Below are 25565 nucleotides of genomic sequence, written 5' to 3' on the forward strand. Positions count from 1 at the left end.
CAGAGAAAGTAGAATTGTTAGGGGGAAAAGGATGTCCCAAAGCAAATTCCATATAGGCTTTGTGGACTTCACCCCCACCCCAGGTCAAAGCCAAAGACACTGGGAACTCCAAATCCCATCACCACCAAAGGGAAGGTGGCTGGGACCTGAGGGTGGGGTTAAGCAGCCAGGTGGATACAAAAGGCAGACACGTGGGCTTTGGGGGCTCTCTCCATTTTGGCTCTCCGCCAGCTCACAGCGTCCAGTCCGGCCAGCTCTGGGAGTGACTTTGGGTTTCCAGGTCGTCGGATCGGGTAGGACGCATTAAAGACTTTATTTCCCTATTTTCTCCCTGAGTTGTACATTGTCCTTATTTCTTTTTCTCTTGTAAATCTTTTATTAACCTTTTGTGTGTGTCTGTAGTAGAGTATTCATAAGTCCCTTTAAAGCGCGCGGGTGAGGACCCACAGCCAGAAACCCGTTTAATATCGGGGTTGCTCTATAACAGAATCTGTTTAATCAATTTTGGAAGGACAGACTTAGGTTTGCCTTCTATTTGTTCTTGTTCAAGCTCTTGTTTAAAGACCCTGATCTTCTCCAGCAGCTGTTTCAGCTCTATTGTCTTTAGCCACACACTGTGTTTGAAGTTTCTTGTTCCATACCCCACCAGAACAAGGTTAGAAGAGCCCCAAACCAAGCCCTGTGCTTGAATGTATTTGACTCATCCCTCTAATTTTGCCTTTTCTATCTCAACCCAAGGTTTCACATCTAATAAGATGGAGACTTGGCAACAAGTGCAGGTTTTTTTGGTTTTCTTTGACTCATGCTGTGCAAGGTGTTCATCTCCTGTGAGAGACTTGCTGTTTGCTTTCAAAAGACATGATGTGATTGTGCCAGCGGAGGGCTGGGTACAGGTCAGGAGGTGGTGGGCTGGAAACTGCTTCGGATATTGCCACATCCTCGTGATGATACACACTCCTCTATGGACTGTTGTCTGCCTGGTAAATAAATGTTGAGCACCTGCAGGCCTGTCGGGCTTTTTTAGGTCTCCAGAACCCATAGTGTGGGCTGGTGCCAGAGTTGGTTCACAGTGGAGGAAAAGAGGAGTGAGCACAGCAGCGGGCACCCAGTGCTGAGAGGGAACAGTCTGCCTCTTTTTTTTTTTTTTTTTTTTAAAGATTTATTTATTCATGCCTACAAGACCTGGGGCACAGGCCAGAGATGTGGGGGGTGAGGGGATCCACCGGAGCGAGAGAGTGGGGAACAGAACAGGCAGACTGACGAAATACACTGCTGAGGGGAGCAGCGGGCGAGACAGGAAAGGTCTGCCGCGCCATGTGGGTAGCTCCCTGGCCGGCCAGGGATCGAACTCGTGCTGCAGAGGCTGCGGATTGCTTCATAGTGCTGTGCTTAACCCCTTGCGCCACCAGGGAGGCCCCTGCCTCTTCTTATTTTAAAAAGAAATTCTGCATGACAGCCAGGTTGCAGCCCAGTATTGGAGTAATACCCATGCTACCTAAATCTGATTCTCTTCGGAACATTATGGAAATAAATATAGTGATAGTTGGAGTCATGTTCTCTGTTCATCTTTCCATCTTCCTTCTTCACCTACCTCTCCCACCCTCACTGTGCCCTCGCATCCTCCCAGCCCCGCTTGTGTAAAGCAGTCATTGGAATATTTTTTTTATTGCCCTTACTCATTTTATCAAACTTTATATCATTGTGGACTTCAACACGATTCTACAGATCAATGCCTCCAGATTGTTCCTCACTCGATCTTTTGTGCTCTGCTTTTTGAAATCAGTGTAGCTGCAACCGATGTTTTTTGGATACACCATCTTTTTCCTCAGAGTCATTTCTGATTGTGTTATTGGGATTTTATTTTTGAGTACTGGCTTTGCTGAACTACATTTCCTGGCCCTATTGATCTGTCCTTTCTAGTGCCAGGTCATGTGATGATGCTCCCTTTTCTCCTTTACCTGTGGAAGGGCTTCCTTTTATAAAGATGGCGACACGCTGCCATGCCGAGCCTTTCCTCACACCAGCAGGCCATGCGTTGCTCTCACTTGCTTCTCATCACTTCTACTTCCACAAATGATTTTTTTCTTGTGGTCAGAATTGCATCCAGAGGTGCTCTTTCTCTCATTACTACTTCTATTGTCTGCAAGGTAAATTTTTAACCTGGTGAAACTAGTGTACTTGGTGATTTCTAGAATGCTCTTAACTTTTCAGCATTTGATGACATTAGATTTTCTTTCGCCTTAAGCTGTATGTCAGGTTTAAATGCCTTACTGCAAATTTGTTTACACTAACCTCCCCTTAACATCATTTATGTTTATGTGAATAATCACTTGAGTGTTCATTGTTTTTTAGAGATTCTCAGAATTCTTCAAATTAATTGATTTTTCTCAATGTGTTGTATACAAAAACAAATGTTTGTCAACAGAGCCAATTCTCAGTGTCTCCTTTAAAAGACTTGAAAGAGGTTTCTTCATCTGTATTTTATTAATGCAGTGAGAAACTTTGCCAAAAGAATTGAGAGCATGGTGGCTGGTGTCATCAAGCCCATTACGCAGTAGTTGGCGAGGTCGCTTACACTGTTGCCCTCTTCATCAAGGCCATCAGAGAGTCTGTCACCTAGGGGTCTGGCCAGATTGCCAGTACCAGGCTCCAGTCTCTCTTCGCCTCGGGAAAACTGGATGATGGCAGCTTGATGTACCGCTTTGGAAAGGCTGCTGACTCCTGACAAGTCGTCCTAAATGTATGAGTTACGAGCTCGGGAGACACAGTCACCCATGTGGGGATATCAGGCGAGCACAGTCCTTGACAACATGATGTTTTTTGAAGAGCTGAACGCCACTGTTGTTTCAGTGTGGCAGACGGGTAACCTGTTCTAGCTACCTTTCATCTGCAGAGTTAGAAATATATTTGATTTTTGTTTTTAACCACTTGGGAATATTGTGAAATCAAATAAGAAAATCCACCAGTTGTGGAAACTTCTGGGAAGGAAGATGGTTTATGAATTAACATATTTAAGAAGTCTTTTTTTAAAAGTTTGTTCCCCTTCAGTAGCATTTAGAATATGTAATGTGGAAAGTCTACATTATTTGCCAATGTTACATTTATGTGCAGTCTTCTGATCTTTTTATTGGTGGTGTCCTATTTTGAATTGTTATTTGGAAAGAGCTTTAAATTTTCTACTCAGACAAAACTCACTTTCTAATGTTTCTTTCTCTTTCATGGTTTTTTAAAAAGAGTTATTTATTTATTCATAGAAAAACTGGGGTGCAGGCCAGAGGTGTGAGGGGTAAGAGGACTCAACAGAGACAGAGCAGGGAGCAGAACAGGCAGATCCACTGAAATCCACTGCCGAGGGGAGCAGCAGGCAAAACAGGAGAGGTCTGCTGTGCTGTGTGGGTCACCTCCCTGGCTGGGGATGGAACTCTTGCCTCAGGAGTTGGTGATAGCTTGATAATGCTGAGACTTTAACCCCTGCGTCACCAGGGAGGCCCTTCATTTGTGTTTTCTTTTGGAGATTCTTGGAGAGCTAAGCCTTTCCCTTTATTTTTAATTTAAGTGACATATTTAAGTTTGTAGGGCAAACTTACAATCATGAGTGAAATATAAATGTTTTTCTCATGAATTTTTTAAATGCAACATAATAAAGATTTTAAGTATACTAACATTTTGTCATTCATCATTGGCATCCATTTTTACTATAATACCCTGTAGAGAAGATATTACTTCTCTACAGAGAAAATGCTGTACTTGGTAAACAATTGGAAAGTAGATTGCAAACCTGAATTTCTGTCACCCCCAAAGACTTCAATATATATTTCCTACAGATAAGGAAGGATAGTCTCCTGATCCACTGTGCAAGTCACAATAACTGGGAAATTAGCATCACAGGAACTATGAGAACTGACAGAAAGAAAACAAAACAAAATACAGTGAAGCTGATTGAACAGAATCTGTTGACTCTTTATATGGGGTGGGGAGAGGGGGGAGACAAGAGCAACAATAGCACTGACAAAAGTCTACCACTTTGAATTTCCGTATGGATGTATGAATTGGAAAATCACCTACATTAAAAATGTTTAGTTATTTAACACCTCAGTGTTGGTGTTCTGTGGGAATATACTTTTAAAATATTGCATCCTAATAGTAGAAGAAATATTTGGTCACATATGCTCTGTCATTGTCTACTGCTAAGATTTATTATTAAGTATCGCTTCTCAGCCTTTTGGCTAAGATCAAGTGTAGTAAGATTTATTATTAAGCAATTGAGATGTTGAGTCAAGTAATAGAATTTATTGAAAATCTCTATAAGAAAAGTGAGATATTTTAGAATTCATCCTAGGTTCTGTGGATAGTGTCAGTGAGTTGTGGTCATTAAGATGAACCCACATCTTATATCCCAGCCCTGACCTCTGTCTCTGAGTATTCAGTCCCAAATTTTCACTTACTAGAGCTGTCCATTTCGAGCTCGTAGTAGACACACCCTTTCTCAACTAGATTTCCTATTTCTTTTGCTTTCTAATGTACCAGTGCTTGATCTAGAAACCATCTAGTAAGCAATGTCCTTAAATAGCTAAAACAGAATCTTCACTGCTTCAAAATTCAAGTTTCCCTGTTTCATTAATACCATTTTTCAGTTGGTTTTGGCAAGTCATGAGAGCTCTAGCAAGGAAACTGATTTTAGGGTTAGTCCCTAAACACACCTTGCTGGTTTTTGCAGTTTAGATAGGGCGTTGGGAAAAACTAAATTTATCTCTGCAATTTTGGAAAAATTACTTAATTTCTTTCATGTTAAATTAATCTCTGTAAATGGTATCAAGCAGGATATAGTGATGAATGTAAACAGTCTGTGCCTTGTCATTCCTGCTCACTCATTCCAGCTGTATGATCTTGACCAAGTCATTTCTCTGTTTAGCATTAAAATGAAAACAGTAGTACATACCTCAGCATGTTGTCTTGCAGATTTATCAAGTTAGTATTTTTGTGATATTAGCAATAGAGCCTGGTATGTACATAGGAAGGACTGTGTAAGTGGTAGCTCTTATTGTTATCATGATTTTTTAAAAACTGTTTGCTCTCACATTTTGTTAATACTGCTCTAAGAATCTCTCTCCCATTTGATACTCCTCCCCATATCACCATGATCGTAGTATCATTTGGGATTAAATTTGTTATTACCATTTGTGGGGACTACGCCTGCAGGGAGAAATCAAATATTGTACAAAAATAAGCAACGATGTAAGAAAATTAAAAAGATCAAAAATTTTTTAGAAATTAAAGAAAATTTATTGTTAGCTTTAAATGCTTAGGACAGTGCCTGGCATTTAGTGCTGTTGGGTAAGCATTAGCCCTTCTCCTGGTAGTTGTCATTTAAACAGAGATCGTCTCTCAGGTCAGTCATCCTTTCCTTACCGTTAGTGGTCCTCCTTGCTTTTATTTCTTCTCCTGCTGTCCACATTGTCTTCCTAGGACTGTTCATATAATGTTGCTCCATTATGAGATCTTAGGTACCTACAAAAAAAAACAAAAAAAAAACCCCTAAAATCGGTTTCCTTGCTAGAGCTCTCATGACTTGCCAAAACCAATTGAAAAATGGTTTTAATGAAACAGGGAAACTTGAATTTTGAAGCAGTGAAGATTTTGCTTTAGCTATTTAAGGACATTGCTTACTAAATAGTCCCAATATTTTATAGAAAAGTTACACTGATAATAAAGTTCATTTGGGTTTGCCACTTATTTTTAGCAAGGGGCTGAAACTAAACATTTATCTGAAAAACTCAGAGGTTGAGTTAAAATGTTGGGGAGTGAGGGTTCAGAAAAAATTTATGAGTTTATGTTAGAAAAAAAGTCAGTGTATTTATCGAGGCTTAGAAAGAGGAAAGAATTTAAATGGTTAATATTTCTTTATAGACAGCACTCGTGTTCACTTTAAAATGTTAAGCTTCTTTTTGGAACTTAAATGAAAATAGCTTCATTTCTCTATTTTAAAAATAACATAGTTAGCTTGTTGTTAGACAAATCATAAGAGACCTTATCTAATTTCTTAAAGAGAAGTTCACTTGTTATGTGTTCATTTGCATGACCTGGTTGTTAACCCTTTACTCATCTTCAGCTTACTTTCTATTTTAAATATTTTACAATATCACAGAGAAAAATACTTTTCTCCAGTAAAAACTGGGTTGGGTTTTGTTTCTTACTAGCTACATGAAGCCATTTCACCACAGTTTTAGCTTACAGACGCTTTTAAAAAATCAGGCTTTTATGTGTACTTTCGAAAACTTTACTGTAGGAAATGGCAGAGTGAGAGTTAAAGTGTTACATGCAGGAAAGAACAGTCCATTGGGGGTTAAATTGCAGAGTCTAATGGAATAATAACTGGTAGCACCATCTGCTGGCCTACTTCCGCAGAAGGAGTCAGTATTTTTAACGACATCTCTAATATTCATGCTGATGCATTTTGATGCTTTGTGCATTCATTTCTTTCTGTGCTTTGTTGGAATCTGGCTATCTGCTTACAGCTATTGAGGAAACTCAGCTTTTTAAGAGGGGTTTACAGCCTTTTTCATATCTAAATAGGATGAAGAGTGGATATAAACTTGCCAAGGCAGAAATGTGTTGATAAATCACAATGTGTATTTGTGGAGGTTGTGCATCTCTTGGTTGCAGCTTGCTAAATAGGCCATTTAGGATTCTTCTTTCAATGCTTTTTTCTTGAGCACTGCCTGGGGTGGTGAAAAAGCAGAGGGCAAGCCTTTGTCTGACGCCAAAAATGTCTTCAGTGAAGAGGCCAAGAGGAAGGGTAAGTGAAAGCCTGAATGAGTGGGAGGAGGAGGGGTTCTTTGGGCTAAAAGGCTAATGGGATTGAATAACCTTCCTTATTACTGGCTGCTGCTGCGGGAGTCGTACTGCATCGCCATCTTGAGCTTGTTGCTGTTTTCTCGAGTCTTGGTTATTTGTTATAGCCTGTAGGCCTTAAGGTGGCATTTTAGTGAGCGATTCTAAACCCTCCTTCCTTTCCCAGTGCTGCAGCACTGCTATGAAACCTTTGATGAGGCAGGTATAGAAAAGATATCCAGTGAAGCACACTGGAATCAGCATGAAAATGTGTTTGGAAATTCCTGGTGGTTTTTTCCTTTGCTGTAGTGAGAGGCATGTTTACGGGTAAGAACATAACAAAACTGTGATCTAAGTATATGTGGATGAATGCGTGTTTGAAGGGGAAATTCTTTTTTAAAATGCTGTTGATCTGCTTCCTGTGATATTGCTAAAAGATTAATAATTTTAACATAAAACTATAAAACTTGTTTTTTCCCAGAATTGCTTGAGTAAAATAATTATGATATAGAAAGGTCAAAAATCCATATTTAACTCTTTCATGGAAAAACTAAAACTTTTCTCTAATTTTAACTATGGGAATGTCTGTTTACTAACTAGCTATGTTGCTGCATAGATTGCACATTGAAATTATATAAATTTTTTCAGGCTCAGGTTCTGGATCTAGCTTCTTGTAAAGCAGGGGCTTTATCTTTCTAAAAATCATAAACAACTGTAAGCTGTAGTCCTTTTACATTAAAATTGCTATTTTAAATTTATTAGTAATTTTCAGAGTTCTGGAGTGAAGAGGAAAGAAAAGACTTCCCCAAATGCATAGAATATTTACAGGGTGAAATTTGAAGTAGCTATATTTATAGGAGAAAACTTGAATCAGCTGATCAAGAATGTTATGAAAATATCCAGTGGATCTGTATTATCCTTCTTTAACCTTCATTTTGAGAAGCGGTAGTTGAGCTTTTAATTTTATACCTACACTAATTTCTAGATCAGCAGATATTTTAATTTTAAAGTTGTTTGTAGCACTCACATATTTGCCCATGTTTTTTACTTCTTTAAGCTTATTTCAGATTTTGAGATATTTGCGTTAATTGTTTTAGATGTACTTTTGTATGTTGTAAAAATTTGTTTTGGTTTCTCTAGCCTCCATCTTCCAAGAAGAGTGATGGTTCTGGGACATATACTAAGTTGCAGAATACCCAGGTGAGGATCATGTCCGAGAAGAAGCAGAGGAAAAAGGTGGAATCAGAAAGCAAGCAAGAAAAGGCTAATCGTATAATATCTGAGGCCATAGCAAAAGCAAAGGAGCGTGGTGAACGCAATATTCCACGAGTAATGAGCCCTGAAAACTTTCCTAGTGCTTCAGTTGAAGGAAAAGAGGAAAAGAAAGGTAGAAGGATGAAATCCAAGCCAAAGGACAAAGAAAGTAAAAAAACAAAAACTTGCTCTAAGTTGAAAGAGAAGACAAAAATTGGGTAAGTTGGCTAAGAATTAAGTTTCAGTTCCTTTGAATTTCTTGTTGAACTGCACTCTGTCTAATCTGTTTTTTCATTTGTGTGATGAGTTTACTACCACTTTGGATTTTTAAATTGTTAGGTACTAGTCATACCTTATTTCCTTTTTGAATGAACTGGGTAGTATTCCAAGATCTACTAAAAATTGTTATTCTGTGGACTAGCACTTTGTACATTAATATCAGTCAAAACAATTTAAAATAGGGAAACAGTTCATATGTAAAGCAGGAAGGAAGGAAAAAATACAAGCAAAATCAAACCTCTGTATTGCTGTTCTAATTGAAAATTCACTTTCTTTGCAGAACACGCAGTGAAATTCTTTATATATCTGTGCCTCTTAGTTGTCCTTCACTGGACACTTTATAAAATTTGGAAACATGAAGTACAGTATTTTTTATACACCCACAATTTGGGCTAAATAAAAGACTATTTAAATCAATAATAAAGAACTCTTATACTGATTTTGCTCCCTTATAATCTTCCTGATTTACTTAAGACCCAGTGAGGATTAATGACCAAGAGAGCATTATAGACAAAGAATTGTTCTAGAAGAGTACATTAATCCGAGATGTTTTTACTTAACTACTTTATGTAAGAAATTTTCAAAAATTAGTTATTTTTTATTTTACATGTATGTTTGTGTTTCAGGCAAGCGCCAAAGTTACCTACGGCCAACATAGTTGAGAATTGTTTTTGCAGGACTATTTTGTCATTTTTGAAAGCTTTATATGTAATTTTAGGTAAAGTGTTTAGTCTACATTTTTCCCCACCAAAAAAGCACAAGATGAAAGAATTTCCTTTTGAAAGTGTTCATTTCTTTAAAATTGATACATTATAGAGATTTAGATTAACACAATCTTGAAAGCCCAATTTATTCGCAGCGCAAACAAAAATATTATGATTTTGCATTTTATTTGCAGACCAAATGAAATTTGAAAATTAAAGTTTACTCCTTTTGCGTTTGAAAGCTTTGGCATGAAATTATTTTTTCCATTATTATATCCAGTTTTAACTTGGGAAACTTTATATTTAGCCCTTTAATGTATTAAAAATGAATATAAAGTTTTTTTATTTAGTTTTAACTTGTACAGAGACAAAGCAAAGTAATATACTATTTGGAAGTGCTTTGAAAAGTAATGCATAAAATGAGATGATATTGTTAGAGAAACTTTCAAAAATTAGAGTGAATTTAAATTTGGGAGGGGGATGAATTGCTAGAGGTAAAAGATACCAGAAATTACTCTGGTTCAAGAAGAAACAATGTACATAATAGAAAATAGAACTAATTAACTTACAATTGACAAACAGATTTTTGGAAAGTATTAATATGGTAGTGATAAGTTACATTGAGATTTCTTGCATTCTGTGATATTTGTATTTGTGTTAGATAAAGTAGATTGTTAAGAATTTAATATTGCACAGTATTGATCAATTTTGGACTTATTTTTGAGGCAGTGTTCTCTAGAAAACAGAAAATAGATGAGAATGATGTCAAAGATATATACATGGTGAGATATTGAATAGTTTTTAGACATAAAACTTGAGAATATAGAGGAATTTTTGATAGAGGAATTATAAGTTGTAAGCATGTAAGTAAACTTGAAGCTTACATATATATTATTTTTAAATTATTGGAGTAAAATAGTAATGTCTTGCTCCTCTTTACTAGACAAAGACAAAAATTACTGTTAGAGGAGAAAACATAGCTGGGAGTGAAATTCATATATAATCTAAAGTGCGTGTATCAGTCTGTTGAAATATTTCATTCTGTATTTTCCAATAAGCCATTACTTTTTATAATTTTGAGTTTGTCATGTTCTTAATTTTTGTTCATCATTTAAAAAGCCAAGTTTAGTTGCATCATTTTAATAGCATTTTATAATATAGTAAACATTTTTGGTAAAAATTTTTGTTTTTCTATTGGTTTTATAAAAATTGGACTGTTGCCAATATCATATGCTTGCTCTCAGATAACATTGAAGAGATTGTTTGCTGGACTTAACCACAGACAATGTAGATTTTAAAAGTTACTAAATCATTAAAAAATAGGGGTACTGTGTCATGAGAGTTGGTATTTATTTAACTCACATGTATTCCTATTATCTAAGGCTAAAGACTAAAGAAAACCAATACTGCTTCTGCTTGCTAGTATACTTGGAAACTTCTCACTTTTATAGATTAATGTTTTTGAATACAAGGAGTCGAGTGTCCTTTTCAGAGCACTTTCATGGAGTCTCGTTTACTCTCCAACAGCTCTGGCAGCGGACTGGCTTGCAGCAGAATGTGACGAAGGGGCTCAGGTCTGCTTTGCAGCCAGTACATGGGTTCGAGCCCCCGTCTACCACTTAGCTCTGTGACCCTGCAAGTACTTCACCTTGCCAGGCTTTTCCCTTATATATCACATGGGGAAAAGTGATAGTACTTGCCCAGTGTTATTTTGAAGTTAAAGTGATTAATAACATTTAAGGCATGTAAAATGTTAACCATTATCATTTCTGAAAACATAAACAACATACAGCTATTTAAGGGAAGCAAACCAAGTCCACTTCTTTCAGGCCTGCACATGTTCATCTGCTTAGGTTCTCTTTCCATTCAAGACTCTCTTCCAAAATAGAGTCCATAAACAAGCAAAAATAGTCCCTGCTTTTTAAGAGGGATAATAGGTTAACTTATTAATGACTTCTTTCATGCAAGACTGCCTGTTTATCAGGTTAACTAGAATTGTCTTTAGAACAGGTAAATTTTATTTGAGATATGCTTAGCATTTAAAGGGTTGCCCATGGTTATATGAAAGAATGTGAGTGGAAATGGAAATGGCAGGTGTAAAATAAAGTGAGATAGGGCAGGAAACTATCTTTTTCTACTTTGACATTTTTCATGATTTTGTCAGTCAGATTCTAAAATGCTGCCTTTCAAGTTGAAGAACAGATATTTCTTCAGTATAGTAGGTACATAATAGGTGTTGCATGAATGGAATAGGATGAGTTTTATTGAATGAATGAGTGGATGAGTGGAAGATTAAGTATAAAATGATGCCAAATGGTTGAATTTGATTCGTTAATCATAAACAGAAATGACAAGCTAATCCTTCATTAAACCACAGGGACATAACTAATGGTTTAGTAGAGCAGGACTAAATCCTAAAAAAATGTATCCTGAGGCTTCCGGTAGAATTTTCTTATGGCTATATTCTGTTTTAGATTATGTAATGGAATAGCACATAATTTGATTGAAGCATTTTTTAATTTTATATTTTACAACTTTGACATTTAAATTAGGTTTCCATGTCGTTGGTTAAGATTTATTTGTGTTATAGAATATCCAACTGACATAGGGAGAATACTTTTTGCTATGTGAAAATGTTCTTATGGCCCTGTAAACTTACTCAGTAATAGTCCTTTGTAATTAAACTTAAGCTGTTTTTTATAATATTCATCATTATTCTGTTTGTTACAGAAAAGCTAATTATCAGGTACAGAAGTAGCTTTTCTCTTTAGTTAAAGCAGAAAACATCTAACAGGAGATAGAAAATAGAAATCAAACTCAAAGTAGAAATTAAGAATGTGGGCCCTCCCTGGTGGCTCAAGGGGTTAAGCACAGCACTGTGAAGCTATCCGCAGCCACTGCAGCACGAGTTCGATCCCCAGCCAACCCGGGAGCTACCCATATGGCGTAGCAGACCTCTCCTGTCTCGCCCGCTGCTCCCCTCAGCAGTGTATTTCAGTCAGTCTACCTGTTCTGTTCCCCACTCTGTCACTGGTGAATCTTCTCACCCCCCGCATCTCTGACCTGTACCCCAGTTCTTGTATGCATAAATAAATAAATGTTAAAAAAAAAGAAATTAAGATTGTCATGTTATAAATGAAACATTAAGTTATCAAAATTATTTGTGCCCTTTTTTGCTATAATCTTTTTGAACCCCCAAGTATGCAGAAGGAAAATAACATTTGTTAATTACCTACCATCAAATATAGGTATATATTTGTATCTGTATTTTTAAAACAGAATTGATGTTTATGTCTACATGTATGTCCACATATATATTTATAGAGAGACATTTACATCTGTAACAAAATATAAAGGAAAAATAACACGAATTAACAAATTCTGAGGGAAAAATAAGATGAATCATCAGGAATTGGGAGTTATCACTTCATATTTCTTGTTAAAGTGACAAATATGACTGATTACAAGTCTTCAAAATTATAGGAATTTAGTACCTGGATAAAATACAAATGTATTTATTAATTGTTTCTTTGTATATCATAAAAAAAGCAGTTTGCACAATGTATGGTATAAATTTATTATGTGTTTTTAAGTATTTATTGCATATCATTAATGTTTTAGTAAGAACAGATACTTTTTAATCCATAATTTTTTAAATCCAGTAGATGAAATATTTTATTGATTTCATGCCTTCTATTTAAACTTGAACTCAGTGATATCGGAAACATTCATCTTTAGAGAAAAATAATGTGTACATCCTGTATTATGAATTTAACTAAGATTTGTAGTTCCATTTTTAAGATGTATACCTTACATAGACTATATTAGGAAGGACTGTCACTAACAAAAGGCTGTGCTATATTTCATTGCTTATAAGATACAGTATTATGTGTGTATGTATGTATTCCATATGTCAGTAAGAAAAAAAAAATGACCAGTAAAACTATGGCATATCTTGGATTATAAAATCCTGACTCCTGATATTATAGATGTTAATATCTGAGAAAAATCTGTTATCTTAGAACTACTGAAGTAAAGTTTTTGATTTTAATGTTTCTACTTATATACCATTTTCTGTTGTTAAAAGAATAAGTTTTCTTTAAGAATAAGGATTAAAATGATACCTATGTTGACATTATTAATACTTAGCTAACCCTGGGGTTATTAGTGACTATTTACGTGAAACAACTCAGTGAATTCAACTTTTTGGAAAAAATGATATCTAACCTTAAGCAAGAAGTAATTTATATAGTCCAAATTACCAAGCTTACACGATAGTGTTACTTTCCCAAATTTAAGGTTTAATTAAAATAAAGAAGCTTTTCAAACTGGATTGTTTCTTCCAGATGAGTTTAAGCTAGAAATCTTAAATTGAATCCTCCACAGCAGTAATTTCACCAAACTAAACATGCTTCTTTGAAAAAAACATAGTTTATATTTGAGGACTTTAAAAATAGCCCCACTGCATTTCAAAAAGAAAAAAGAATTATAATATGAAATAGTATTTTTGCTTGTTTCCTTCACTTAGGATGAATTGGATGCATTAATTACAACAAATTGGGTAAGATTCATTGTTTGTCCAATTATTGCAGTGAGGGAATCAACAGGGGGCGATTACACATTGACTCTGTGTGGAACGCAGCTTATTACACAGCCGCTGCTAATAACATGTGGGCAGGATTTAGATGAGTGCATAAATTGCATCTGGAAATCAAATATAGGTGTCAAGTATAAACACTGAGGTTTTCTAGTGCCTATACTTTAAAAGTGAATTAACAGTTCAAATTTATATGTAGTTTAAAATTGCCCTTTTGCTGCCTGAAACAAATTATGCTTGCCTGCATATCTGTTCCTACACTGGTAACAGATCCCTTTAATATTTTAAAAAGACAGCATTTGTCCAAAGCCCTTATTTAATTTTTTAATATTCATTTATTTTGTGCAAGAACTGCGGTGTAGTCCAGAGGGGCAGAGGTTGAGAGGATGCACCAGAGACAAAGTGGGGAGCAGAACAGGCAGATCCACTGAAATACACTGCTGAGGGGAACAGCGGGGAGACAGGAGAGGTCTGCTGCGCCCTGTGGGTCAGCTCCCTGGCCAGGGATCAAACTCAGGCTGCTCCAGTAGTGGCAGTGATAGAGGTGATGGGGCTAAGACTTAACCCCTAAGCCACCAAGGAGGCCCTCCTCAAAGCCTTCATTATATATTCTATATTACTCTTGCTCTGCTTTGGTGATAGTTCTAAGGTTAACAAACAACCATTTTACTTGAAGACTGTATCTGTAATGAAAATTTATTTTAGAAATAATGTAGTAAACTAACCCATGGTAGAACAATGATTCGTTCTCTTTGGTAATTGGGTATTTTACTAAATTGATTTGATTTGATTTTTCTACTTTTGGATTATCCGAATGAACTCAGATGTTTTGACTATCAGTTGTAATTGGTATAGCAATTGAAATCTCTGGTTGTTCAAAAGTCAGATAAACTTTGGGCCTCCCTTGGTGGCTCAGTGGTTGAGTGCTGGGCTGCAAGGCTGCCCACAGCCTCTGCAGCGCCAGTTAGTTCCCCGCCACCAGCGAGGATCCCACCAAAAAAAAAAAAGTCAGATAAACTTTAACTTCAATAATTTACTAAAAGATATTACCTCATAGTTCTCTTTATTCATTAAACTATATGTATTGATTTTAAATATATTGATGGGTTGAAGTCTAGTGTCATTTTTAAATCAGCGTTGTATGTAGGGGATAGGCCAGAGACCGTGGCTGTCTTTTAGCAGACATCTGATTTTGGCTGTTTGTTTTACTTTTTGGTGCTGAGGTTTCCCTGTTAGCATAGCAGGACTAGTACCTACCTGCCTTGATACCTCAGAGGCTTATCTCAGGATCAAGAGATATAATAGGAAAGAGCACCTTGAAATTTTAAGTGTTCTATGAGTGCAAAATAGTTCTGTTATCTTGAATATTTGTTCCCAGAGTTTTCTGTACTAATTATTCTGAGCTACTGGCTCCCAAACCAGGTAGAACAGGTAGTTTTTTTAAGTCTGTTGGGGATCTCACTTATTAGATTGGAGTCCTGGGCTTGAGATCTACAAATCCATATTTTTTTAGAACTTTTTATTTTGAAATAATATCAGACTTAAAAAATAGGTCAGGGTTCTCAGAGGCTTTTCACCCTTTTCACAGCTTCCTCAAATGTTAACATCTTATATAACCAGATCACAATGATGAGAACCAGGAAGCAAACACATATATGATCCTATTAACCTATCTGCAGACCTCATGGAAATGTTGTTGGTTTTCCCCTTTTGGCCAGGCTCCAATTCAGGATGTTACATTTCGTCTTGTCATGTCTCCTCAGACTCCGCCAACTTGGGATGATTCCTCAAGCTTAGGTTTTTACGGTGTTTTCCGTTTTGAAGCACACTGGTCAGTTACTTTGTACAGAGTCTCTCCATTTGGCTTGGTCTGATGTTTCTTTATCAGGAATCTGTATTTTTAACAGATAGACTTCTAATGAAGTCTGCTTCACCCATTTAGAAATTTGTGATCAACACTAACATACTTATCCCCCATGGTAGTCTCATCTATATAGCGTTTTAGAACTTAAAATAAATCTGTGACTTCATTGTTTCCAGGAATCTATGTTCTATGTAAGTAACCCTGCTTTTTAAATCTTTACATTTTTTTTTAAAGATTTATTTTATTTTATTTTATTTATTTATTTGTACAAGCACTGGGTACAGTCAGAAGCGCGGGAGGGTGAGAGAATTCACCAGAACCAGAGCGGGGAGCAGAGCAGGCAGAAGGACCGAAGCACACTGCTGAGGGGAGCAGCGGGCGGCAGGAGAGGTCTGCGCACCATGTGGGACCCTCCTCTGGTGGCCGGGGGGCGGCCGGGGATCAAACCGGTGCTGCAGAGGCTGCTCAACCACTGCGCCACCTGGGAGGCCCTCTTTACTTTTTTTTTTTAACTCAGAATGAGGTCATTTAAAAATGACTTCAAGTTTTAGAATTAGTTTTTTTTCTACCATGCAAATTAGCATTTTTTTTTTAAGATTTTATTTTATTTATTTATACAAACATTGAGTACAGTCAGAAGCATGGGAAGGTGAGAGAATTCACCAGAGCGGGGAACAGAACAGGCAGCGGGGAGCAGCGGGCGGCAGGAGAGGTCTGCACGCCATGTGGTACCCTCGCCCAGTGGCCGGGGATCGAAACAGCACTGCACAGGCTGCAGGCAGCCTCGCAACCCAGCGCTCAACCACTGCGCTACAGGGGAGGCCTGCAAATGTACCATTTTTTTTTTTAACAGCATGTGTAAATATTTTGGGCTTCAAAAGATTTAGTAGGAAACTACTATATCTGTAATATATCTCTTGAATAAACTTAGATAAGAAAAAGATTTTTGTATCTACCAAGAATGATTAATGAGCTTAGGAAAGAAGATGCTATCCCAGGCCTCTTGGAAGAAAATACAGAATATATTCCAGTACAGAACTAGGCAGCAAAATTTAAAAGGTCTTTTTTGTTTTTAAGTACATTTTTCAAGTAATATAAAAAAGATTAAGATGTTAATAGGAACATTTTTATCTAACCTACTCCCCACCCCCGAAATGGGTGGGTATTTAAGATTGATTTGGCAGCTCTAATTAGTATTTCTTTCATAAGATTTAGTCAGTGTTTATATATAACAGTAATGTTTCAGCAGTTTAGGGCACTGTCCATATTAAGTGGACATTAATTACCTTATACCATGGGAAGGAAACAGTATAACCTCTGCATGGTCATTCATAAATGTAATTTTTAAATATCTGTGCTTCTGGTTTCATTTAAGTTTTTATTCAGTGAGATTTAAGTCTTTAAGCAACCATACAGATACTGTGTCAGAATCTATATTTCACTTAATTTATCGAGCTCAACAAACACTGAGAAAATTACTTTTTAAAAAAAGATTTATTTATGCATGCATGCAAGAGCTGGGGTGTAGCCCAGAGGTGCAGAGGGTGAGAGGATTCACCAGAGAAAGAGCAGGGAGCAGAACAGGCAGATTGACTGCTGAAGGGAGCAGCGGGCAAGACAGGAGAGGTCTGCTGCGCCATGTGGGTAGCTCCCTGGCCTGGATAGAACTCATGCTGTAGTGGCTGCCTGTTGGCTTCATAGTGCTGAGACTGAACCCCTTGCACCACCAGTGAGGCCCTGAGAAAATTACTTTTTAAGATACATGTTAAAGGATATTAGCAAGCCTTGTTTTGCAATTCATAGGAAATGATTTACTGACTAAATTTGCTATTTACTAGAGTTCTCATCTACAAGCCAGTGTAAAACATGCGTTTAGGTTTGGAGATAGATGGCAAGTCAGGAAAATATATATTCAGTTTTACTTAGCATTATTCCCAACATTGCCATTGAAAAACCATCTGCATAAGTGCCTTAGGTTGTGTTAAATAATCACTTGTAGCATTAATAGTTACCCTTTGGAGAGGCTGTAACTGAAGTGCAAGGAGAAGCCTTGCGAAGGGATTGAGAAGCAAATAGGGTTTTGTGTCTTGATCTAGATGTTGACTACACAGTGATGTTTTAAGAAAATTCACTGAGCTGTGCTCTTTTGACGTGTGCTGTTTTCTGAATTTACATTTAGATTTAATACTACTAGACTAGTAGGTTTAGGGAAAGTGAGGGATTGCATTTGGGGGCATTTTGAAATGGCAGTATCTGGAATACCCCTATGAATATGTTTAATAAACGATTGGGTATATGAATCTAAAGCTGGGGAAAAGGTCTGAAGTGGAGGAAAAAAATTTGAGACTTCAGTTTTTGGCAGCAAAAAGGTTAAATTAAGTCTCCTCCATACAGTTTATAGAGAGAGGAGGCTAAAGACAGGATTTTGAGAAAGACCAGAGTTTGGGGACTGTCAAGAAAGAATTGTTAATAACTGAGAAATAACTTTCAAATTGTCGATGGAGAAAGTAGAGCTGAAGTTTAGTGAAAACCAAAAGAGAGCTGTGCCTTAGAACCAAGAGTATAGAAAAGGGAAAAGTGATTAGTTATGTGTTGGTAGCGAAAGCTTAAAATTTCCTTTGGATTTGGCATCACAGAGACCGCTAAGTGACTTTAGACGTTAGGAGTTCAGATTGTGGAGTGAGGCATACTTAATTTCTGTCTGTGTTCTTGCTATCTCTCTGATTTTGAAGCCAGCATTTAACTTTTCTAAGCTCAGTTTCCACTGATAAAATAGTAGTGTTTGCTGCTCAGAGGTAGATGAACATCTGTGAGAGAGTATATACAGATAGCAGAGCCTGACTCAGTAAACACAGAGTAGATAGAAGCTGACTTGTTATGAGAAGTAGTTCCAATAGCTCAGATGATAATATTGGAACGTGACACTGCAAGAGTCCATATAGCTGACCTTTTTGAGGACTATGGGTAAAAAGGAAGAAATACAACGGTATGTAGTTTGCAATAGTAGATGTGACCTCAAGGGAGATTTTATTCTAGGAGGGAAGCCAGAACAAAGAAAAGCAACCAGAAGAGGAAGGAAATGACCAGTGAAGCTGGGTAAAGGGCATGGACTGTAACTGTGGTTGGTTCCTTAATGTTTCCAGAATCTCTTTCTTGTACTTCCCCTGATCTCTTGGTTACAAACAAGCTGTAGTTTACTCTCATGAACTTTCTTCACATTAGTTTAATGTGTACAACAGAATGATTTGAGATATATATACATTGCAGTATCATCACCTCGATAAGTGAACATCCATCATCTCACATAGTTGGTTTTTTTCTTGTGATGAGAATTTTTAACATCTGCACCCTTAGAACTCTACAGCATTGTCAGATATACAACATTGTCAACTGTAGTTGCCATGAAGTACATTAGAGAACTTGTTTAAAGTTCTCTTCTCTTCTAAGGGGCTGTTGTTGTTTTTTCATTCATTTAAAAAAAAAAAAAGTACCATTTTTTGCCAGTAGTGAACAAGACAAATTTCTTTTAAATTCCTGACTGTGGCGCTTAAAACTGATGTTAAGCTCAAGTGTTCCTTCCTTGAATGTTATATGGGAACTGCAGTGACTTTCACCCTGTGCAGACGGGTCGTCCCTGCTTCCTCCTCCTGCAGCGCATCGTGTGTTCCCTGTCGCTGCCTGTTCTCCCTGTTCTTCCATGTTACCTGCCCACGTGAAATGTGTCCTGTCTCTTTTACTACCCGTTGAGCTCCCTTTCCTTGTTCAATTACTATCTCAAACTTTACCTGTTCTGTGAAGCCTCCTTTAATCTTCATTAAACACAAGCAGTTCTTGCTTGGTTTTCACCTTATATACAGTGCTAACTTCTACTTTATTGTTTTAACTGAGGTCATATTCTAACAACATTACTTTCAAGGTTAGGGTGTATGTCCATGCTAGGCTCAAATCCTAAGGAAGTGCCTCGCATATCATAATTAGATGTAATCACCATTAGTTGAGAAATTACTGTGGATCAAAATGTGCTGAGAGCTGCCATGCATTATCCCAATTTTTGCAGCAATAGAGGTAGTTATGGAAATGTCCCTGTTTTCCAGATAAGGAAACCAAGGCTAAAAGAAATTAAGTAACTTGCCTCTTATATCTCACTGATAGGTAAATGGTAGAATCAGATTTTAAACCTTTGACCCTGTGATTTCAAAGTGCATGCTCTTGGTCTACAGATTCTCTCACATTAGTAAGTAATTGCTGAAAAAAACCTAATAACTTCGAAAATATCATACCTGAAAGTATTTTGGGAGATTTCTGGGTTTGGATACAAGCATCTAAAATAGAATTTCCATGATACAGCCTTCCCATCTGTTACACCAGGTCAGGAAATGTGGGAGCTCTCTGTATTTCTACTCGTACCCCACAAAAAAGTTAAAATCACATTTTTATCATAAAAGTACATATTCGGGGTGTGTGTGTGTGTGTGTAATAGGTATGGAAATAATTATGTGTATGGAAATATTTTTTAAAGTCTCCCAACTTTAAGAACATATAGATGGGCCTTAATATAATATAACTTAACATAAATGAAGTGATTAAAGAACAATTAATTGTTAAAATATTTTAAGTAAGAGAGAAATTGCTGTAGGACAGAAAGAAAATGGGCTTTTAGGGAATAGGTGGCATCAAGAACATTGAGTGGAATTTCAGTAAGAGATTGAAGGGAAAAATCTCATTCTGAATGTGCAGAATATAAAGTAAATGAATAATTTTAATTATTAAATATAGTTTTATCTCCTGACTTCTTCCCCTTGAAAATTAATCTTGAGCCTAAAAAACAAGTGACAGAACTTAACTGACTTTTTGTGCTTAGAAATGTATTAGCCGTAATATTGGTCTGTGCTTGTTCTATTAAAATGGAATTTTGAAAATGCTGCTAAGGATTTCCTGTTAATTAACCTCCTTGGTCCGACAGTTGAGTGATAAAAAATAGAATAAAACTAATCATGACAATCTTAGTTCGACCAACATTGGAAAGCTGCAAAAAGTGCTCACTGTTTATGCTTTTCCTCTTGAAAACAGCAAACTCATTATTACATTGGGTAAAAAACAAAAAAGAAAGAATGAGTCTTCCGATGAAATATCTGATGCGGAGCAGTTGCCACAGCACACGTTCAAAGAGGAAGACTCTCAAGTGAGTATGACATTTTTTCCCTAAGAAATAAAGCACTGGTAGAATTTACTTAGATAGTATAATGTCACTTTCTAGATAAACTATGGTAAAAATACGTTGATTTTATGGTAGAACTTACATGACAGCATTGTTGTAATATGCTCCTCATAGTACTACTGTCAAATGTTAGACCTGGGGGAGAATTTACATTTCCTCCCAAGTCCCTCATTTTTCAGAAAATGAAACTGAAGCCTAGAATGGTTAAGTAAACATCCAAATCCCTTATGGCTGTTAGCAGGGATACTGTTTGTACTTGTAGAGTACTTTTGAATGAACTTGATAACAATATTAATTTTTTAAATCACATACAAATGACAAAGCAAATAGATTGAATTGTTCCTAGAGAATTCTCTTGATCTGCTTCTGTCAAAGAAAAGATAACCAGTTATATTTAAAAATCCCCTAACATAGACAAAAATGCTGTGCATTTTGCTTTATTATTTTTTTGACTAGGTGGATATTCACAATAACCTTGTAAGTTAAAATATATATATTTATATAGTGAAGGTCATAATAATTCAGGCCACCCTCTGCTCTCTACTAAGTAAAATACGACTCTAGGCCGTAGGGGTGGTGGCAGTTGTTGAATTATGGGGCCAGAAAGCCCCTGAATGGCCTTTCTTCTTCCTTATGCAGCTTCTTATCCAATGGGAGAGTAGTGGCTCAAGGCTCCTGGGCTGCTGCAAGAGTTGAGGTAAGGGCAGTGACTGAAGCTGTGACATCACATGGCCTGGCTTTTTCTTCATATGTTATCCTTAACTTAGGCAAACTTGCAATTAACTTCCTCGACATTAGGAAATCTAGTTTAATTTTTGCTGGAATAATGCTGGCCATTTCCCAGTCTGTAATCACCAAGCAATGAGATGGTAGACTAGGGCAACATGCGTATTTCTTGAATACCTTTTACTGTGGTATTCATTTGCTTTGATAGGTGTGTTACTTTGGCACAACAAAATGAATGGGGAAAAATATTTTCTAAAAAGCAATTATAAATCTGTATTACTCACAGATTTAAATGTGTCATTATATAAATGACGAAGAGGATTGTGTAGTTTCCAAACACAACGGATTGTCAATATTTAAAGGCTTGAAACCCAGTTAAGCTTAGGAGTCAGGTGGAAATCTAAAAATGTGAATGTATTTCACTTTTTCACCTTTAATTTTAATAGCGTGTTCTTTAGTAGTCTGACTATGAGACTTAGATTTTTTAAAAAGTCCTTACAGTAGATCATGTTAGTAGCAATATGGGAATGAGGCATTGTCACAATGAGGCATTAACCATTTGAAAGCATGTTTCTGACTTCTCATGTAAAGTGTTATGGACTGATATGTTGAAATCTTTAAGACATAAGAAGAAAAAAGCTAGAAAAAAGATTTGAAGAAAGAATTTCTCATTATTTTAAATTGTTCTTTGAACAGTATAAAGTCAGAAAGCAGCACATTAGTCAAAGGTGTGGCTATCAAATTAATTGTTAACATTTTTAATGTAGTAGATATTGTTTGGCAGAGAAATAATTGGTGAGCCGAACCTTTGTTTGACTTTGTAAATGTGTGGCTATATGCGCTTGTGGCATATCATTTATGATGAAATCAGCTATGACCTTATAACTCACAGACTTTTTAATTCATCTTTTAGACTGATAGTCTCCATAGCATGAGGGAGCAGTTCACATTAAGTGACCCTCATGCTGTCTTGTGAAGTTTTCTGAATGTGCACATTTGTCAGCTCACAGAATTCTTTTAGATCATTCATTTGCTATTTATTGAAGATTGAGGCATTTCAAAGTACTAATAGCTACCCAAGTCACCAGAAAGGAAACTTTAATGTGGAAAACATGTGACAGAGTCTTCTAAAATTGTGAGATACTCTGAAATTAATTCTTTAAAAGATTTGTGCCTAAGTGAGACATAGCAGTGCTGTTACATGTTATTAACAGAGTAGTAAATATCATTGTTGAATTCTGATTGAAACTATTCTTGAACATTAAGAATTATATGATGCCCCTAACAGAACCCGTAACATTCCTTTAGCCTGGTATTAGATCAAAGAGCCATAGAATTCGGCCCCCCACCCCTCAGATAAATATTTCATGTCTTTTTCAAGATAGCACATGGGATAATTGGGTTTCTAGAAGTCCTTTTTATTTCAATTTTCATATGCCACACCTTTCTGTATCCCTTATTAACAAAAATGTTACCTTGAATTTTGAAAATGTAAACATCTTCGTGGCTCCAGGATGGTATCTGATGGTATCTTCCTAAGTAAGGCAGATTCTCTACTGCATTCAGCAGAGCTGTCTCACCAAATTAGTGCCTTTCTTTCACTAACCTCAAGAGAAAGAAGTTGAGTCACCTTAAAAGACACTGCATCCTTTCTGGAAGCAAATATATTTGTTCCCAAACTGCTGCACTGGTTCAGCCATTTTTGTCATGGCTATAGAAATATGAAAGACTGAGCAAATTGAAGGCCTTGGCAGACTCTAAAGGAGAGCCCCAAGGGTTATTTTGCTAGTTACATTTTTGAGGGGCTGTCATGAGAGTTACTGAATGCACAGAAAACTGAATAGAAAAAGGAAAGAATAGGTGTACTTAAGATTGAGCAATAGAATAGTTGGCAGACGCCTCCACACAAATTTTGGAGAGGTCGAAAGAAGTAACCGAAATCCTTTGAGATTTTTCAAGCCAACTGTGAGATTTTGTTTTCATAGTGGGAACATCATCTTAGATCTTTAGGGAGGTAAGTAAAGTAATGTATATTTGATACCTCTTTTTTAAATTTATTTAGATTATTTAAAATTTGTTACTACATGTAATACTTTTTAAAGGACTTACGCTTTTTTATTATAGTGATGTTCTTTATTAAGGGAAGCTAATAAAGTTAGTAAAACATTGTTTCTTCCTTCATGCACATTTAATGGGTAGACTTAATACTTCATTGTATTGTCTGTCTTAAAATACATTGTTTTAAAATACAAGTTAATGAGTTTTGTGGCAAATATGCTTTAATTTCTTCTTGTTTTATGCCCCTGATTAACTTTTTTTTTTAAAATAGAGGCATGTTTTATTTATTTATTTGTTTGTTTGTTTGTTTGTTTGTTTGTTTTGTTTATACAAGCACTGGGTACAGTCAGAAGTGCGGGAGGGTGAGAGAATTCACCAGAGCCAGAGTGGGGAGCAGAGCAGGCAGAAGGACCGAAGTACACTGCTGAGGGGAGCAGCGGGCGGCAGGAGAGGTCTGCGCACCATGCGGGACCCTCCTCCGGTGGCCGGGGAGCAGCCGGGGATCGAACCGGCGCCACAGAGGCCGCGGGCAGCTTCGCAATCCAGCGCTCAACCACTGCGCCACTGGGGAGGCCCACCCTGATTAACTTTTTAATCAATATTCAGCTGATGTACTTTTTAGATTTGGGGCAAAAACTGGTCACTTTAATAGTTTTGCCTATAACACTGAAGAGTTAAATAAAACATACCTTTTTACTCTTAATCATACTTTCTAAAGGAAAGCAATAAAGGATTACTAATATAATACTTTTTGCCCAAATGATGAAATAATTGTTTAAAAAAGAAATCTTTATATTACCAATTTTTAGAGAAAAAATAAATAAGGATATTACTAATCTTTGTTATTTGAAACTTAAAAAATACAACTAAAGTTTGTAAGCCCAAGGTCAAATTATAATCTTTTAAAGGAAAAGTGAAAAAGAAAAATGCTTAATACAATGTTTAAAATGTAATGTTTAAAGTTGTCACACTAGGAATACTTTTTTTAAACCCTTCCTTTAAAATAAATCATATAAGCATGATCCTTATGATTCATTACAGAAAAGAAGATCAAATCGGCAAATTAAAAGGAAAAAGTATGCAGAAGATGCTGAAGGGAAACAATCTGAAGAAGAGATTAAAGGCTCTATGAAAATAAAAAAGAATTCAGCTCCTTTACCTGGTGAACAGCCTTTACAATTATTTGTGGTAAGACAGATTTGGGATTATGACTACCAACATTTTTAATCAACATAAATTCTTTAAAATAAGTCATCATCTTTCCTCCTAAAACCTGATCCAACTTTTCCTGCTGAATTCCATTTTGTGGTTAATAGGACTATTACTTATCAAATCCGAAACTTTTTCCCCTTTGCTTCTTTATCCCGTTCTTCACCTGTAATATTCCTGTAATTCCTCCACATTATCCTTACTGCAGAATATTTCTAAATTCTGAGTCTTATCACAGTACTTTTCTACTGAAAACTCCACTAATAGTTTCCTAAGTCTACAAAAATGATGCCTTGTGTGTTTAGTAAAAAGCCCTTGGCGTGAATTTTCTGGCCTCATCTCCCACCCACGCCTCTGCAAGCACTGCGTCCTCAGGCTTTCCAGAGTTTCCCGAATGCCCTGTTTTCACACCTCTCTGCCTTTACAAATGTGTTTGCCTGTTTGTATAATTCTTTTAATGTCCCTTATTTGAATTGTGAAGCAACCACTCAACTGCTGGAGTGATCTGAGATCCTGGGCAAGTGTTTACCTTCTCTGAGCTTGAGCTTCCTAATTGGTAAAGGATTGCAAGTATTAAATTAATAAGCATATGTGAGGTGTTTAGACTAACGCCCATACATTAAATGTCTACTGTGACGGTGATAGGATGCTCTAGAGGTAGTAACAACAGTGATTTCTTTTCCCATTTTTATATTCTTGACCTTTAAAATGGTGCCTGGAACATGTGCTAAATACATGTTAGCTGAATTTTAATGTGTTCATAAGCATACAGAATGGCAGCTGAAGGAATTGTGTGTCATCACAGTCTTCATCATAATTTTCTTC

The 25565-nt window shown here is 36.5% G+C and overlaps 1 protein-coding gene across 7 annotated transcripts in view; it reads left to right on the plus strand.

Annotated features, from left to right (window-relative positions):
- CHD9 (chromodomain helicase DNA binding protein 9) overlaps positions 1–25565 on the plus strand; it is a gene marked incomplete at both ends in the record, with an annotated part of 115757 nt that overhangs the window by 25069 nt on the left and 65123 nt on the right. For 5 of the 7 annotated variants that reach the window (XM_084257842.1, XM_084257843.1, XM_084257844.1 and 2 more), the window contains 3 exons: positions 7972–8303; positions 20600–20711; positions 24573–24719. In XM_084257842.1, the coding sequence (XP_084113968.1) occupies positions 7972–8303; positions 20600–20711; positions 24573–24719 (591 nt within the window). Of the gene's footprint in view, positions 1–6766; positions 6797–7971; positions 8304–20599; positions 20712–24572; positions 24720–25565 lie in introns of those variants that run through there. The other 2 variants (XM_084257847.1, XM_084257848.1) reach the window with 1 other exon arrangement.

Source organism: Talpa europaea, assembly GCF_964194135.1.
Source record: "Talpa europaea genome assembly, chromosome: 16".
NCBI classification, from domain to species: domain Eukaryota; kingdom Metazoa; phylum Chordata; class Mammalia; order Eulipotyphla; family Talpidae; genus Talpa; species Talpa europaea.